This window comes from Opisthorchis viverrini, assembly GCF_000715545.1.
Source record: "Opisthorchis viverrini unplaced genomic scaffold opera_v5_5, whole genome shotgun sequence".
Lineage (NCBI taxonomy): Eukaryota > Metazoa > Platyhelminthes > Trematoda > Opisthorchiida > Opisthorchiidae > Opisthorchis > Opisthorchis viverrini.
In genome coordinates, this window is record NW_008751661.1 from 806298 (window position 1) to 823949 (window position 17652).

The 17652-nt window shown below is 42.2% G+C and overlaps 1 protein-coding gene across 1 annotated transcript in view; it reads left to right on the forward strand.

Annotated features, from left to right (window-relative positions):
- T265_00494 (hypothetical protein) overlaps positions 1-17230 on the forward strand; it is a gene marked incomplete at both ends in the record, with an annotated part of 51053 nt that extends 33823 nt beyond the window's left edge. Inside the window, 6 exons of the mRNA XM_009164298.1 lie at positions 3967-4036; positions 6751-6935; positions 10660-10846; positions 13304-13380; positions 13769-13826; positions 16949-17230. Of these exons, the coding sequence (XP_009162562.1) occupies positions 3967-4036; positions 6751-6935; positions 10660-10846; positions 13304-13380; positions 13769-13826; positions 16949-17081 (710 nt within the window). The remainder of the gene's footprint in view (positions 1-3966; positions 4037-6750; positions 6936-10659; positions 10847-13303; positions 13381-13768; positions 13827-16948) is intronic.
- Between the last annotated feature and the right edge of the window lie 422 nt (positions 17231-17652).

The following is a 17652-nucleotide window of genomic DNA, read 5'->3' on the forward strand; positions in this document are numbered from 1 at the left end:
AGAATTCGAGTAACTCAGAGTTATTCGCTCTGGTAAAATTTCATGAGTTTTTCGTTGTACAGCGAAGACAACTGCAAAATCCTTGTGACCTTACCGTCAGAATTAGCGCCAACATTACTGCCCCGGCGTCACAGTCAAGTTTTATAGCAACCAACAGACTGCTTCAAGACTGCTTGAGCCTACCCTGCCCATGGAGTACCATCGGAGTTATCTTATCCGTGTCATACGACAATAACCAACTGTAATGATTAGGCTGACTGTGAATCAGACGGATGTTCAATCAACCTATCCCTGCTTACACAACACGCCACGTCAAATGCAGCCGAAAGAGGATGTATTTCGTCAACAACTTTATCAAGTTCTGCAAAAGAAGACACTGGTATAGCGAAGGAACTTGAGAGGATAAATGCGAATTCCGCAGTGCGAGTTCTCGAGTTGCGGTACTTGCTTTCTGAATCGAAAGAGTAACACACCCATACGTTCAATCTTTCCACTAAAAGAGCGACAGCATACATATTTCATTTGAGCTGCGAAAGAATAAAAACACGTATTACTATTAACGGCTTCCGGATTCACAGTAGTGTCTACTTATTTTTAGAACTGAAATGGTCCTGAAATAAGTCAGTCAAATGCAGTTTACCCCAAACACTAAAACGTTTAGAAAAGGGCTGGTTCAGAAGTTTGAAATTGATACTGTCAAAGCCAATGCAACTTTATCTTTGTTTAACACGTTGAAATACGGATAGAATTTGCTTGCACAAGACATTGGAAATTATTGAGAATTGTATCTAGCAACGGAAGTCGCTTCAATGCGGAAAAAACCAAGAAGCTTTGTGAAATTATCCCCATCTTTGCCGTAAAGTGTCAGCCGTGTTCATCTCATGTAGTAATTACAACACGAATTTGAATACGGAACCATTCACAACGGTTGGTTGGACAGCATTGTGGTCATTCTGTAGTAGTGGACAGACGATGGTGCCCTCACCATTTAGTCACCCATTTTATGTCAAATGATCTAGTATCGACTAAATGTTCACGAACAGGAATCAGCTGCAAGGTCCTCCTGGCTTTTCAGTATAGGTTGACTTCATTTTTTGCATGAAATCTGGTTTTGGGTGTTCTTTAACGCTGAATTCTACTCAATCCGTCCTGTGTTGTGAAAGTCTGATAACCGCAGATGATGAATGGACAGAAATTCCCAACTGGCTGAAGTGCTCAACAACACGATCGAGGTTGTGCCGCCTTCAGTTTGCATAAAAAGTCAAATTGATCTGGTCGGATGGGAGTTTTTCGGTTTTCATTACGAGCGCGCGTTATTCATGATCTCTAGATAAACAAATAATCCACCTCTTGCTGCTACGATCAGAAATCTGATATGCTTGGGCGTTCCTATGTAGTAAATTACCGGAGACATCTAGCGACTTTTCTGGGTAGGACTTTTTGGAATAAAAGACGTCTCAGAGTGATTCAAATGAGTACATCTGACTATCTTTGGACACGCCGATTTTTTGTGAGAATCGCTCAGAACTATTCGATTTCATGTGTTCTCAGTTATTTTCCATACTCAAGGTTCTCGCGAATTATGGTTTGGAATGACGTGACATAAAACAATTCTACAGGAGAAAAGAGAAGATATAGGAATGGGAACGGTACTGAGTGTAAATGTTTTCAAAAGTCACTCAGCGAAATTTTTGTCCATTTTTTTGAATCTACGGAACAATGCTTAGCATATTCATCCTGAGGATCATCTTTGGTGCAGCTAACACGCTTCCGGACTGGTTGTTAGACAATAAACTGGCATTTAGGAGATACTCCCGGAACAATCCGAACGGTTTTCAGAGTAAGGGAATTCCTTTGCTCTTGTGAGTCATTTTTAGGAAGACGCATCTCAACAGGGTTGGTACATTTGATTGCATTTTTCCGGAACTGCTTCTAATCGCTGATGTAACAAACGCATAAAATCGATGGCTGGTTAGTCTCAAAGGAAAAACCGCCTAATTATATTCAGGGTGGACATTGTGTATATACCTGTATGTACTTCACGAACCGTCAGTGCCCTGGTCCAACTAGCTCGTAAGTGAACTGTTTCTAATCTTGCACACTAGAAGTCATGTGCATTTCGAAAGCTGTGCCGTTTCACTAAAGTATACTCGGGAGCTATTCTTTGGACACTTAACCAACCGTGCCATTTCAGCATACAATATGGCGCAAATTATTGACAACCTAGCGCTCTCATCAACATCTCTTGTAAACACAGGCCCACGTGAGCCCTAGCGGACAGCTTTATAAACTAACCGTTGTTAATCAATATTGGACGCGCAACTTTCAGTTATTTTCGATCGGTAATGGAGCAAGTTGGCGGTGAATAGTATTCGGCCAGTCTTGCGTTTGTTTTAGTGAGCTGTTATATGGATGCTAGTGCCATGGTCGAAATAGTGTCTATTTCAAGTGGCACATAGTAACGGAAGTAGAGCTGAGTAGATTCGAGGATTATAGTCAACTCTAAAAGTACCTGAAGAAATGTTAAGATGTAATTCAAGTTTGGTTATTATCCTGCTTATGAATGAAGTTTTCCTCCTGCTGACTTGAATTCTGTGCACCAGCCTTGTTCAATCCAAACCTCATCGTCTAAGCTGAAGATTCAGAAGCTGTTTCTCGAAGAGCTTCGATAAAAGTTAATCAAAGATTTTTGTTCAAGTAGTCGTTATACCGAACTCAAGGAAGGGACATGGACCTTCTGACGTGAATGTGCAACTTATTGACGTTTATCCAGTCATCTCTACATGCCCTTGAAGATTTTGTTCTGTAAGTGGAGTTTTGAAGAGCCTAGAAGTACCGACAGCTCTTCTGTCCTCATTTGGAATCATCAGCAGTGCGAAACTCACGTATCTTCAAGGTAATTCGAACTAGTTAACGATAAAACGTTTGCTCATTAGCAGCCGACAAGCAGTGTGTTTTGCTTGCACAGGTCATACAACCTCACTGGCTATTTTCGAAAGCACTGACAATAGTGGAGTGATTCAAGGAGGTTTCGTGACTGGGCTAGGTTACTGAAATCTAATTCGGTAACATGGTACCCTAAGATGGTGTTTTATCTGTGTTAGGCGCATTTTACCTACCGACTCTTTTACATCAGTTTTTCTGCACATATTTCATAACGACCAATATGGTCGCCTGAATGTTGACTAGTAATCATACGGATACCCCAGAGCTCTTAACATGTTGAAAGGTGATCATACAAGACTGGTCGCCGTGGCTAAAACTATAGTGGCTAGTATGTTAATGAACCGAGGGGTCATGTTACTGGAATAAGGAACAATAGCGAAATGGGGTGAATTAGAACAGTATCACGGAAACACAGCAGGACTGTGCACCAAATAGCTTTTGCCATAAGTTTACAGCTCCCTTCATCAGGATTAGTTTGACATGGCGTCAAAATAAGCATGAAAAAAACGAGATATTTCTTTCGACAAAACTAAAGTTTACATAAGGTCCGCGGTCATTTGCGAACCTGTCTGTCGGGCGTTATGTTGTGCGTCCGGTGTGAGCAGACTCAAATCCAATTTTGTTCAGGAACTGGTTTCATGTTTATACGTACCAAGTGAACTTCTCAGTTGAACCCAAACATTGTAAATGGATGTGTTCGGTGTAAATTTGGTTTTCAACATTCTTCCTTGTTTTGTTTTGGTCAATTTGTGCATGATAACAGCTTCAGCTTGTATCGAAGTTTTGACTTACATGTGGAAATTCAAATTTTTTCGCCGGATTTTCTCCTGGTCACAGTGAATTCAACCTGAAATCACATTCGCGCTTCAGAAAAAAGTTTGTCACAGTTTTCTTCTTCATGCAGACGGACTTTGCATAATCCATAAGGCTGTTCTTCAGTAAACATCTAAACGTGTAAAGGGTGATTTCCAGGAACTAACTATTTTTCCATTCTCTCTCTCTCTGTTCTCCTGTTTGCAGCTGAAAAACCAAACTGCTCCGAGTTCTCCAGTGACCCAAACTGCCCACATTTCAACTACATGGTGCCCTTGTTTCTCGCATTCTATATGCTCCTAGCTGGTATTTTATTGATAAATCTCCTCATTGCGATTTTCAGGCAAGTGAGGATAATTCTTCTTCAGTTATAGCGGTTTGAGAATTTCCAATAAGTTGATCCATTTAGTTGTCCCTTACGGTAACTTTATGGTGGCGACTCTGAAATAGTTCACCGACGTCTCCAACCTATCGATTTCTTTCGGTAATAAGGTTGCATCTCGTACCCGACCCGATCCGAACCGTCAGTTAAGTAAGAAACGCTGGTCAAATCCCGGTGTCTCAGACAATTTTGACAGGCAGATTTGGTTTAACAGCCAGTCCGCATAGACGTGACGGGTCTGGAGATTTTGGAGAATACTTCAACTAAAGATTTCATTTTATACGCGAAGCCAATGTACGTTGTACAACTGTTTTATCCATACTGAGAGTCGTCAGATGTATGCGCTCCGGGAATTTTCGAACTCGCGACTTATCGGCTATTACTTCAAACAATTACTCGTTCTGAACCGAGCGGCTAATCAACATTGTGATTAATTCGCAGTCAGTACCAGTCAATACGTGACCATGTGATTTGTTTTCCGTGACCGACGGATGTGTAGCAATATATCCTGTCGAAGTGGGATTTAGATACACTGTCGGTCAGCAGCCTGCTGCCGAACGGTTGTGTTCGAAGTACTAGCCGGGAATTCATGGTCTCGAAACCCTCCGGAGTTTTGCGGGACACGATGTATTTGTTTAAGATTCTTCGTGGAATCGAGGTGCCGAGTGAGCCTTAGTGGTAGAGAAATTCGACGAATTGGAGCTCGTCAGAAAGGTAGTGTTTCTGGACTCTCGACCATCTGTTTTCCAGGCTAAGCGTGTAGATTTGCAACCGACCGATGAGTTACTGAAGTGCTGAGTAACAAGTGTACTCTGTATCTGTCAGAGGATCTCGATCAGTTTTCTTACATTACCAGCGTTGAAAACTAGGGTCAGTGTAGAACACCAGCAAGCAAATTCTTGTAAGTTTTCAATGTTTAGCAACTATAAGTGTGAATCACTCTACAGAGTGATGGAAAGCGACGTTTCAAACCAGTTTCACAGTCTTAGCTTCATAATAAATACATTTTGAGGCAAAAATCCAAAAATGACCATCCCTAAAATAATTCACCTGTACTTTCGTCAGCGTATTCCATGGACTGCTCTGAATAAAAGCAGGTATCAGCAGTTAAAAATTAATGAATGCAAGGATACATGTGCGTCCATCCTCGTGATTATTCCTGTAAAATTTCTGATCTATTATTCCAATGCCGAAATTAGGAATTTGAAAGGGACCGTCCTACTTACCGACCTCAGTCAGTTAGCCTATGGACATCTGGTGCGCTCAATGACGTCTGAGCGGTTAACGTGTAAGTTTCGAGGGCATTCCTTAGAAGAGTCTGTTGATAAGTCAATAAAAAACTAGATGGAAGCATAGCAAACATCACGTGCTTCGGCTGAAAATCCCAGACAGCCCACTAGCTATCCTGCCTTTTATGTGGCTCATCAGTTGACCCCAACCTCCGAATAACCACCTAGCTTAATTTCTCCTTGAAAGTCAGATTATTCACGTGTCGTAACAACGACCCATTTACCAATAAAGTTCATGCTGCTGGGGTACTCAATCCTTAGTCACCGAAATCGTTTTTTTATGTATTTACGGACAAATAAACTTGATCTAGGACTTCCTACACTGCTTTAAAAGTCAGATTCTTCCTTTTTATATTGCGTCTTGGATGTGACATGCTTGGAACCATCCTTTTTTCGCCATATCACCGTTTGGGGAAGACAATGATTTTTGGTCGAAGCTAAATAAATATAGGATAATGGACGTGAAAGCTATTCAGAACCATCTTAGTGTACCGTTCCAAAGATAGTGCTGTCAAAGATGGGTGTCTGATAGTCCAACTCAACGCATGGATGAATAGTTTACGATGTTTCAAATAATAGGACGTTTTTCAACTCGTGAAAGCTGCCCATACAGTATTGAAGCCATAAATTTATGTCATCTGATACATTCTGTGCCTCGCTAACACCAGTGAGTTTGCAGTTGGACTGGAGCGAAAACTGTGAGGCATCCATTCCAATAGCTTATCGGGACATAGCGGAAGCCAGTGCCCGGCGAACTGATAGGATTTAACTGCCGAAACCGTGCACTCATGCGGCCTACTTGTGAAAATCTCTTTGATATCTAAATGCGCGTCGGCTGGTTAGTCACCTTCAACAGCTGAGATCAACTCAGCTTCTGTTGCGTTAGACTTGTCCACCTGCAGTCCTTATCCACCCGGATTAAAAACGTGTTTCCCCAATAGGAAAACTAATTTACAAATTTCGAAGTAACTCTAGTTTCATTGTGTAACGTTGATAAAAGGTTATAAGTCAAAAATCATCCAGGCACTCGGTTAAAACATCGGTTATACACGTCTTAGGGTGATCTCTGAACTAGCTCAATGAAACAACAACCTGTGTTGGCCATATATTCTTTTTCGCGCCAGATTCATGGTTTTTCGTTTTCTCAGCGTTCTCCTATCAGAAGTCCTGTAAATAATAGATTCCGTAAGGTTATCACCAGCACCGATGCGTTTCATCGACTAGCAATGAAAAGCTGGGAATCCTTGAGTACAATAGGTTGCCAACACACAGAACTTTGAAATATCCAGTGTAATTCCCCTCTTTTTCTTTCCAATACAGCAACGTCTTTCAGGATGTCGAACAAATATCGGTTCAGCTATGGAAACACAACCGCTTTGCCTTGGTGTTCGCAAACAAGTTGGCGACCGTCCTACCTGTTCCCCTGTCAATTTTTGAAATTATGAAGGAATTGTTCTGCTACTTATGTAGTGTGCACAGTCAAATTCCGACATCATCGAGAAGAGGTAAGTAGAATTTTTTCAAACGAGTGTCGATAGCTAAGTACTGGTTCCATTCGACTGGTTTTGCATGTTGGTGATGGACGTTTCATCACCAGACGGGAGGGTTTGAAAAGTAGACAGTAGACTGGTAATTGTAAAACAACGGTTCGACCTTATGTAGATGTTGAGGAGTATGGCGCTTATGGACACGTAGGTCTTTTTTGCGCTGCTAGTTAGCGTTCATTATGATTGTTGGCTTGGACGGTATATCCTGCTGCTTGGTTCGTGGGCTCTGGTTGGGCAACGTCCAAATGATATTCGAACTTGAATTAAACGTGATTTGTACCAAAGTTCATCTGCCCCAGCTCCCCTGTCGTCGCCACAGTTACCATGTGTCCCCTTATTCTAACATCACTAGGTTTTTTCTGGTTTTCCAATTCAGTTGGCTATCCTTTGCTCGTTTTTGTGTTTATATTGAAAAGATTTTCGTGTGTTGGTTGGGGTTTGTAGTCATCTTCAGTCTCAGGTCATTCCCACGTAAATTGTCCCAGCCTCAACTGCCAAAAAATATCAAAGCGCAAAAAATATCATGTGGGAAAAATGCTTTCAGTGATAATTTTTTTCCTGAAAGAATCCAGTTTAGGCTATCGTTCGGCATTTGAATGTACATGAACAGGTTTGCCTGTTCTCATGATAACGTGAACATACACACCTACTTCATCTGACCATTCCCCTGAAGGTTTTTGCGACGTTCTTACTCCAAGCTGCTTGCAGCTAACCATGAAGCCTTACAAAAAATGTCTATCGCATTATTCGAACGATCATTTCAACCCGATTTATCACGAAATTCCCCGTCGGGCCGGCTACTTGAGCTCAAATATTTGAGGTCATTTCGCAGCTGTAGGCGTAAACCTGATCCAGTCTAATTATTCTTAGTTGTGACTGTCCCAAGCGCCTCACCGTGTGCAAGTGTTTGAAGTGTCGTTAATATGAGGTAGTTAGGACTGAGTGCGATTATCACACAGCTGTCATTCTAGGTAGGTGTCTACGCATGTTTTCGTGAACAAGTACCTTCAAAGGACCTTTGAATAGCAACTACGAAAACAGCAAATGATTGATTATGGCGCACGAGTTCCTTCAACTCGATTCTGTACCAGACCTAATCAAGTTGTTCAACTATCCCACACTGTCTGATCCCATTGTCAGGAGAATCAGTATCTTCTATTTTCATGGTGTCTAAGACACCTGGATGCTTTTCGCTCCACTCCATCTGTTGGGTGTCCTTCTATACCATAATCTCGGGTGGAATGGCTTGGTTGGACAGCAAGCTATAGGTAATCGGGGCTTAAATGATCATCCAGAGCATTTAATGAATACTTTCTGACCCTCGTTCAGAAGTGGAAGCTTTCCGGCCTAAAAACCCACGGGATTAATGAAACGAATTAACCGATACACGTGTCGAATCCAGTTAAAACGTCCGACGTACGCTTGTGGCTCTCGCACGATCCCGTTGTCTCAGTGATGAGCAGTATTCAGTCCGTGAGGAGAAACCCATCAACTTGCATGGGAAATTTGTGTAACAAGTTGATGCGGTTCCGTGTCCTTTGCGGTTTACGGCACAGTACGTTCAGCCATGAAACTTGCTCGAACACCTTAACCTACTTCCAGCGACAAATTTTAGCATAAGCTTGTTGAAATCTGAGTGATCTAAGTTTACTGGAAGATCTCCGCGAAAACAAATTCACCACCAGCTTTGTTATACAACTCGGAGTCACCGAAGCGCTGCGGGTAATTGAGACACTTAGGTTGCTTAGTTGTGCTTCTGATATCTTCCAGAATGCATACAAACTAAGAGTAAGTGATTAAAAATCGTGACAAAATCACATACTATTCTAGGCCAAATATGACAAAAGCGCAACATTGTACAGAACACAGAGAGCAGTGTGTTTCTTCATTGTCTTGGGAATCACTCAAGACCCTACCATTTTGGTAGAAAAATCAATGTTAAACATTGATCAACGCTTCTGAATGACGGTCATAATAGGGTTCATGGAAATTTCCAGAAAATTCACAGCCGTTTTTCTTCTTGGTAGGGCTTGCTCTTCAGTAGTTTCACGTTAAGCAAAAACATCCCGAACCCCTCAATTTTGCCCGAGCCTAAAAATGACACCACATGTGTACAACATACTCAGTTGAAGAATACTATAAACATAAAATTTAGCTGCGTCTACCGGTAATGCCATAGTGGTTCGTAATTGCGTGACTGACCTAAGCCAGTTCAACGTGCAGTTATTTTCTAGGCCCACCTGGTAATTGAACTTGTGTAGCAAGTCCCCCATCCACCATCAGGTTATATCACAGGCCAAAAAACAAATTATAGTAAATTGTGATTGATCGGCCATAGTCATCCCGGGTTATCTTATATTTTAGGACGGGTATGTACCCTATTATCAAGCTAGCCATCAAACGACATACATTCAGACAGCAGCAGTGGCAAGGGCCTTGTTCAACGCTTTGAAGCAGGCCCCACTGACAGTCTTTGTCGAGATCTGACGTAGCGTAAAGACACGTGGCAGGTGTGCGGTTCTGGCTTCAATGAAGTTAAGTGTAAAAGACTGACTTCCAGCTGGTTCCATTTTACGTGCTCGGTGAGAGCAAGCTCCAAAGTCAGCCACCTGATTGCGTTTGGTTGGGAGTCCGAAATCAACCAAATGTTGTAGAGGTTAGACAAAAATAGCTTTACAAGAGAACAACATATGTCGTGCTCTTTATGCGTTGTCGAGCCATTTGAAATGACAGGTGGCAGATTTCATGGAGCTAAAGCCAGCAGACAAAAATTTCATCTTGAATGTGACAGCCAAGAATGAAAAAGGACTTGTTGCTGCCACGTCTCATGCCAAATCCCGAGTTTGCTGTGTGCGATGGAACCCTTGTTTGCGCAGTGGGCCGTGGCTATCATGCAGGTTCTAGCACGTTATAGAAATATTCCGAAAGTTTCCACCGCTAGAAGGGAGACGATGATGTTGCAAGTGTGCACTGTAGGTACACTCAATATTTCAGCAATCATTCAGGTAAGTGCTAGGATTCAGTGCCTGCGAACTCAAAGGATGTCGCAGCAGAACTGTCACTAGCTTGCAGTTCAAATTGGTTCCGACGGACGAATAAGCAGGGATTAGCACTAATTTTCGTTTATAGTAATCCCTAACTGAACGTGTTTCAGTTGAAGCAACACTCAAAATATGCAAGTTTGTTTCGACGTTAATCCATACTACTCATACACTTTGTGAGTAACAACGAATGTTATCAGTATTCTTTCTATGAGGCATGTCCCATATATTCCAGCATGAACTTCGGTAAGTTGATTTGCTGTCCACCTTTGTTTGACTGAAATACTAGGGAAGAGTCTCACACCTTTAGTAACGTTTCCTTTGGAAAGTTTCCTTTGATCTTTACTTCTTACATTACCTTTTAATCATGTGAAAAAATTCGCAATTTTTGTTGATGTATCATTCAGTATGCGGTTGAATTCTCATTGCATTACATAATCTCGCCACTTTTAGTTCACTAGAGTTAGCCTGGTTTGTGGATATGGATCATGCACAATGTCTGACATCACTCAAGTTGCGGTCAAATTTTATATCAGTGGTGACAACAGGGTCTAACTTTTACCGGTTTTCTGTCACGTATGTTCCCGCTTTGACAATTGTGTTGTACTACTAACTGTAAAAATTGCTCCTTGACTGGTCAGATCGCACAGATCCTCTTCGGATTCCCATGTTGAAGGGGGAGATTCCCACGGATCCACTGAAAAATTTCCTTTCAGACGACGAACTCATTCGACGCTTTGAAACCGCATGCACACATAGCTATTTGCATAGCAGACAAGCTGACCGCTGTCCACAAGTGGATCCGAATTGGAATTATGTTAAAAACCGGTAGGTCGCAGTATATGTAACTGTTCTGAGCTTTTCTTCTTTCCGTGTGATTACAGACTAACACATTCAAGTGGGCGCCTTAGAACCACAGATTACCGACAGATTCTTGCAAAGGACGTTCGTGGAAAAGATACATCACTTTGCCTCACCTTTACGAGATAAACATTATTTTAACGAGGTGGTGAATCTAGCACCTGAAGGAAAGAAGTTACCAAACTCGAAGACCAAACTCAGTTATGGTAAAGAGGGGGATCGATGGTTAGCTTGACAACACCGTGACCATATGCGATTTGTAACTACTCACAAGTGATGAGTAGTTAATATCAACTGGAGAGAGAAAATTATCGATTAGAAGTACGACAGGTTGTGGGTAACTGTCAACAAAGAAAACGCGTCAGAAGTGATTTTCACTCATTTAGCTGGAGGCTTCAGTTTAAAAATGGGACTTCGTTGTTTCATCTGTTCTTACTTTCTAGAAACATCTATCTGCGGTGGAGACATGTCCTCACAGTTTGGTGTCTGGTGCCTGAAGCTGCTGTCACACCAAGGCTGAGAATGGTTCTTATCCATCTATTACTATATTTATGATGGTAAAAACCAATAGTGATATGAATTTGTCACAGAATGTGCAGCTGCATACGGAAAACAGACCTGAGAAGTAAAATAAATTTAAGCAGCAGCTCCTCTGTTTGAAATTGAGGCGAAAACCCATGTCCATCGTATAATAGAAGGCTTGTTGTAGACCGAAATTTTTCAGCACTGATTTCTCTAATTTGATCATCATGTTCTGCCGCGCAACATCGAGTCAGCTAGCTACCTGACTTGTATGATTCTGGTGAACTGTCCGGTCCGACATGGAAAGAGCCTGATGATATTTTTCAAGCACGATTTTAGATCACTTGGTAGGAACCGAACGCCACCGGAAACGTATTCAGTCTCTTCTTGAAAACAGTCGCAAGATATGAATCCCACAACTCTGGATAAAAGCAGTGACACAATGGATATGGCTAGTAGTGAATAACGTGGAAAGATGTCTTCAATTCTGAAGAACCAGACTAAATTCGGAGGACTTCATCCCAACAGGGACAAAGTCCGCCAGTTAGGGAACACTTTATCGGTTGTGTTTGACACCACCAACCTTCTAGTCTCCGTTATCCCCGAAGCTCTAGGGACTATCTAAAATCCGTAAACCAAATCTTCTACCTTGTTCCATCCTAGGTATGCCCAGATCCACGTATCATAAAGCAGTTAAATGGTTAAGGGGAATCTCTGAAATAGTTTGCCATAGGATTTAGCAATACAGCTTGCGAGATATGCGATCGACAAACTCGGTATGTATAAGGATCATCTGGCATTATTGGGCACACTTCTAGTTTCAACTGACGTCTCAGCCATAGAAACGATCCCCGTAATTGGGCGGAAGAAAATCAGATGTACTTGTGAATTCCTATTAAGTAGTTGAAGAGATTATGGCCACGGTGCACATGTGATGTAAAGTAACAGAAGTCTATTGTGTCGCAACGATTTTCAGGCTAGGCCTTTCGAAACCACCAAGTCCATCCGACTAGAAAGGTACGGTGCTAAGGGCGAAATCTAACCAGTCACATAGGGTTATTCAGTCTACATCCAAAGAAGAAAATAATAGCTAGACCCAATTCCGCTAAAACCAACTGATGTTTAGCCTTAACGTCCGATTAACCTACCTGGACGCGACACTACGCCAACTCTGACAGCTTTGTACCACTGAAACACTAGTAGAATTTAGTGCAAATCCTTGCTGATACGGAAATTAAAATTATTGTCCGGATAGGTCTATTTAAAAACATGTCTACATTCAAGGAAGGATCTAGCCACAGACCATTCGACTCCGCGTCTACATCAGACACTGGCGAATCTTCCGGCTCGTCCATTCAGATGATGCCTTTGCATCTCAAAGATGAGCTGCCTGTCCACCTTCACCTGCTGCCCACAAGAGAATGAACACATCTTGTGACATGGCAGTTGTGCGGACAGACTGATCGTGGAAGTCAATTACTGGCCTATTGCTGTCCATTTGGCTACTAACTATGTGTTTAATTTCAAAGCTCCACCAAGCGTCAATTTACCTGCTCAGATCCATTCAAATCATTGTGTGGTCACAGCTAACACAATGATGAATCATCTACGTTACCCAAAGCTATGCCTTCAGAACAAAAATGTACGCACACTTAGTCTACCACGGCCTGCTCACGTGACCACTGGCTACTCAGACCATTTGATCGTGATGTGAACAGTCTTCACATTTCCAGTCACACGGTCCACTCACTTTTAGTTTAAATAAACCCTAGACTGCATTCGTCAGATGAAGAAACCGTGACAACAATAACCAATATTCACCAACTTGTATTCTGAAATTGACAGAGATTCTCATTCATAAACTACTGATTTTTTCTAACAACGTCAACTTCACTCTTCCAGAATCGACACTCTGAGATCGGAGTTCCAGGATTTCACTCAAATGTTCGATTGGCCATCACAGCGAGACTCGAGTACAAGTAAGTAATAGCCGACGATTTTTTGTCGATACTTGATCAGGCAGCCGTTGAACTATTCACCGAGCTTGGCCACTGATTTGCAGATGTCTCCTCGATATTCGAGGAGATATTATCAGTGGGCGGTTAGTCATCGTGCTTGGACTATATGGTTTAAAAAAGTAGCGCTAAGCTATAATCTGACAGACTAATAAGAATCGTCGCACTTGAAGCCTGATTAATCCGATCGTGATGTGTATTGTGTTGTGGTCTGCATTCCTTACATTTGGTTGGTCTATTACATGCCGAAATTTCAATACATTACCAATCGACGATTTTGTCTCGTTAGATTTTTTCACTGCTGTTAATCTCCATCTATTTAAGCTCCATCTTTTTTTTGTTTTTCTTGCAGGTACGTCAGTTAAAATTGGGGGTGTCACATCGGGTTTCCCGAAGGTAATGCCGCCAAAGTATGACACAATAGATGGTGGAATTTAGGTTAGTATCCTCGTTTATTATTACAACTTTCCTATCAAAACGTTACTCTGTGCGCTGGTTGTTTACTGATAGAGTAGCTAAATTAGGCAACGGGCATCATTGCGCAAGCAGCTTTCACGAAGAGTGTACTCAGGTGCCAGATGGATGACTTTAAGGGACCCTATGGTCTTTGGCTGTACCGATCGATTAGTCGTGATCGTCTCCCATGCGCACTGTACTATACGTTCCCAATCCTGATCATCCAGGAGAACCTTTGGCACATGAATCGTCAATGTAGGGTAGAAAGGACCTTTTGTCTACTGTCTTGAGGCGAGATGGCTCAGCGGTTAGAGAGCAAATTTATTCACCGGAAGGTCCGTGGTTCGAACCCGACCTCTGTCTCTCGACTTTCCCCGTCTAGGCTTGTGCACCCTGGAAGTACACGAGTCCTCGCGCTTTCTTCAGATGGCATTGCAGTTAGGGACCAAAAAGGTGCTAGTTCTTTTTCCGTTTTTTAGAATTATATTTGTTGCAGAAATAATCCTGTGGAAACAGAATGAAGTCTTCTTTAGCCAATGAAACCTGAATAATAGTCGACAGAAGCCTCCCTTCTAATAAGAGAAGCTCGAAGTTTCAGGGGGTTTCGAAGCTCAGAATTGCCTGTAATACGATGATTGTCCGTGTCAAAACACAAACGGAAATGTTCCTCTGCAGCATGTATCAACATACTTGACCTTTTTATACCATGTATCAGGGACAGCGATCTTGAGTCAAACTCAGTGCTGCCGCCAACCTTATCCTTAGTCAAAACAATAAAACTGAATATGATTGGCTCAGTTTTAACCCCAGAACGCTCAGTTGCTCAGTCCAACTGCTCAACGTTCTCTCACATCAATCCACTTCATGAGCCAGTCAGTCCTGAATCTTAACCCCCGGGCATGCTATAAGCTTGTTCCAAGCAAGGCCTTTGGTGTATCTTGGCTGCATTTCTATTAACTAGCAGGCACAATCTCCCGAAAGATCACTGAACAAAGAACTCTGCTACCTTAGCTCGGAATCATCGGCGTTCAGTGAGGCTATGCGGTGTACTAATAACACCCGAGTAGCTCTTGAGTTGAATGACTCAGTTCCACTTCCATCTATTCCTATGCATGATCTGAAATTGACGATTTATGGTACAGCATATGAGAAGGCAGAACGAAGATGTGGATACTCCTCTACTAACCACAACCCTCGGATTAGGGCAATGCCACTGCAATGCTTGTGTCTCCGCATTCAGTGGGACTCGTTGGACCTCGCCGATATGAACTGGTTGGTGCAGTAGATGTTAACGCTAAAGCACTACTCTGTTAATTAGCCCTTTGTTTTTCGTTTATCACTCACACTGAGTAATGCCAGACACCGATCGTATGCCGGCTGCTTTTTAATCTCGTACTGATTGCCTCTTTGGTGAATGGGTCTCATACAACCGCATCGGTTTTAAAGACCATTGTGAGGATGAGATTAATATAAACGTTGTGCCGTCATGTTGTCATATGCACAACATAAAGCTCAGGGGACCCGAGAGTATTGTTAAGAAGTATTCCGAGCCGGGTGTTACGCTCTGGAATGGTACATCTGAGACGTTCGGGGACGGAGGTTGACCTCGGGCTTAGTGATGTTTTCGTCCCTAGGAGGCAAGGACTATTTGAAAAGTGAACCAACCTCGCCTTCCGTTGCACATGGCTACATTTAGTGGGTGTGCGTGATGACTCACAAGGCTGATCATCTTAAACCACGTGAAACCACATCTTGAGCAGGTCTACATTTAAAAAGATCCGTCCTCACCATATCGGTTCACCTGAGATGCATCGAATATCAAAACTTCCCAGGCATGGGAAGCCGTTCGTCAAACATTTCTGTCGAGGGTCATGTCCTTTCATCAACAAAATGGGAGTCAGATTTTTTCAAAGTTAAGTAGGAATTTTTGGTACCCTCGGTTTCTAAATGTGTTCTTCAATTGGCCGCAGTCAAGCTATTTCTGGGTTCCATTTTGGGCATCCCTGCAATCGTCCTAACCAATGGCCCGGTTTTTCATCAGGCCGCACTTAAATGCAACGGAGTTCGCCTTCTGAAGTGCTTCGGTGTTCAGCACTCGGTCCTTCCAAATGATATAGTGACAGTACGCAGGCATAGAAAATGAATGTGCTCAATTGTCAGAACCTTTCCTCTATATGGCTTTTAGTTTTCGCTGCCTTACAGTGGTGAAGACCTGTGCTGTCTTTTGGGGTTCGTACGCTTACTTCAGTTTCAAGCCCCGGGTCTTTTGATAATGTGTTGCTACGATAGCGGAAATCCGTTCGGCACGCTGCTTATAATCCAGTGAAATAAGTTACCATGATCCCATGATCAAAAATCGTGTTAATCACAGTTATATTGCTACGTCGAGGGCTGGATCTTAAGTAATCTATTTAACTATGTGGTTGGCGATTGCAAAGATAGAAACATTCATTCCGTACATTGTGAGAAGCGCTGAGATGACTTGTCTTGCCATTACCAATCCTTTATAGTGTAACGCGCTTTTATCCTCTGTCCCGTGGAAGTTAGTGCAATATTTTGTTATAATAACCTCGGAAACATCTCTTGAATATATAACGCGCGGCATATTGGCGAAGTGGTATACTGAGATGATGGTCGCACTGGACCTGAAACCAACGATAGGCCAAAGTCGAGATGGACTTACAACTGGAAATCCTGCACACAGCATACCAGACCTTCTACTAAGCATCACACCCTATCAAACAGGGTAATATTCATTGTCTGGAAGACCATATGTGATATGAAGTCAATCGTCCATCAACCTGAATTTCGAGGTTTCTCCAAGGTCACACTTGGTCAAGCAAGCTCTAACGAAGGCACGCAAAATTGATAATTAAGATTTATCTACTTGTTTGAATATCAGTAGTACAAAATGGCAGTGATGTACTGCTCAACCCTCGCAATACGTTGGATGTATTTCGATCAATTCGTTGCCGAATAAAAGACACAAAATTGCACACTTAACCAGTTTATGAAACCGTTTATTTACATGCCATTGAAGCCGTTGTAAGTTTTGTTCATATTCCATTTGTTACAGAGACTGGCCCAAATTTTTCCGCATCGGTGACAACTTAGCGCCATTCCATGATCCCGAATCTACACTGTCGAGGAAAATGTGGTCTAATTTTATTGTTTTGTGTATGCATTTTCATTTATTTTTCTCGTTTTGAGGCTGCCACATTAAGCGCCATCTTTACTGTTTCTTCAGCTGATTTTGCTTGACTTCGTGACCGAATACTTTCTGCTTTAATCGTTGTGGTACAAATTAAACGATTAAATTTTTTCGAATATGAAGGTTGTTCTCTGGACATCAACGCAGTTTAAAAGTGAGTTCTCATTTCAATATAAAAGATTCTATTATCAAAAAACCCCTTCTTTACTTATTGACCCGAATCGATATATTTTATCCAACACGGGCAGAAAAACATACTGTAATGGAATACAAAAAGAGAAAAGTTGGGAACAACAAGTTCTCTGCGTACGATTCACTCAAGTTACCATATTTGGGACCAGGCCATCTTACCGTGAAAAATGCCCGTATTTTTTCCGAAACTGTTTGTTTGCCGATTGGCGAAGCCTAGTCATTGTTAGGACTGATCGGAAGCTCCAGCATGAGTTCGTTGAACTCGTGAGACATTGGTTTGAAATCTGGATACCATTTTCCAGTTGATGTCATCTGACCCTTAAAAGAGGGGAGCAAGTTACATTTGCTTCATCGGTGGTCTGGATGCAATTTGAACT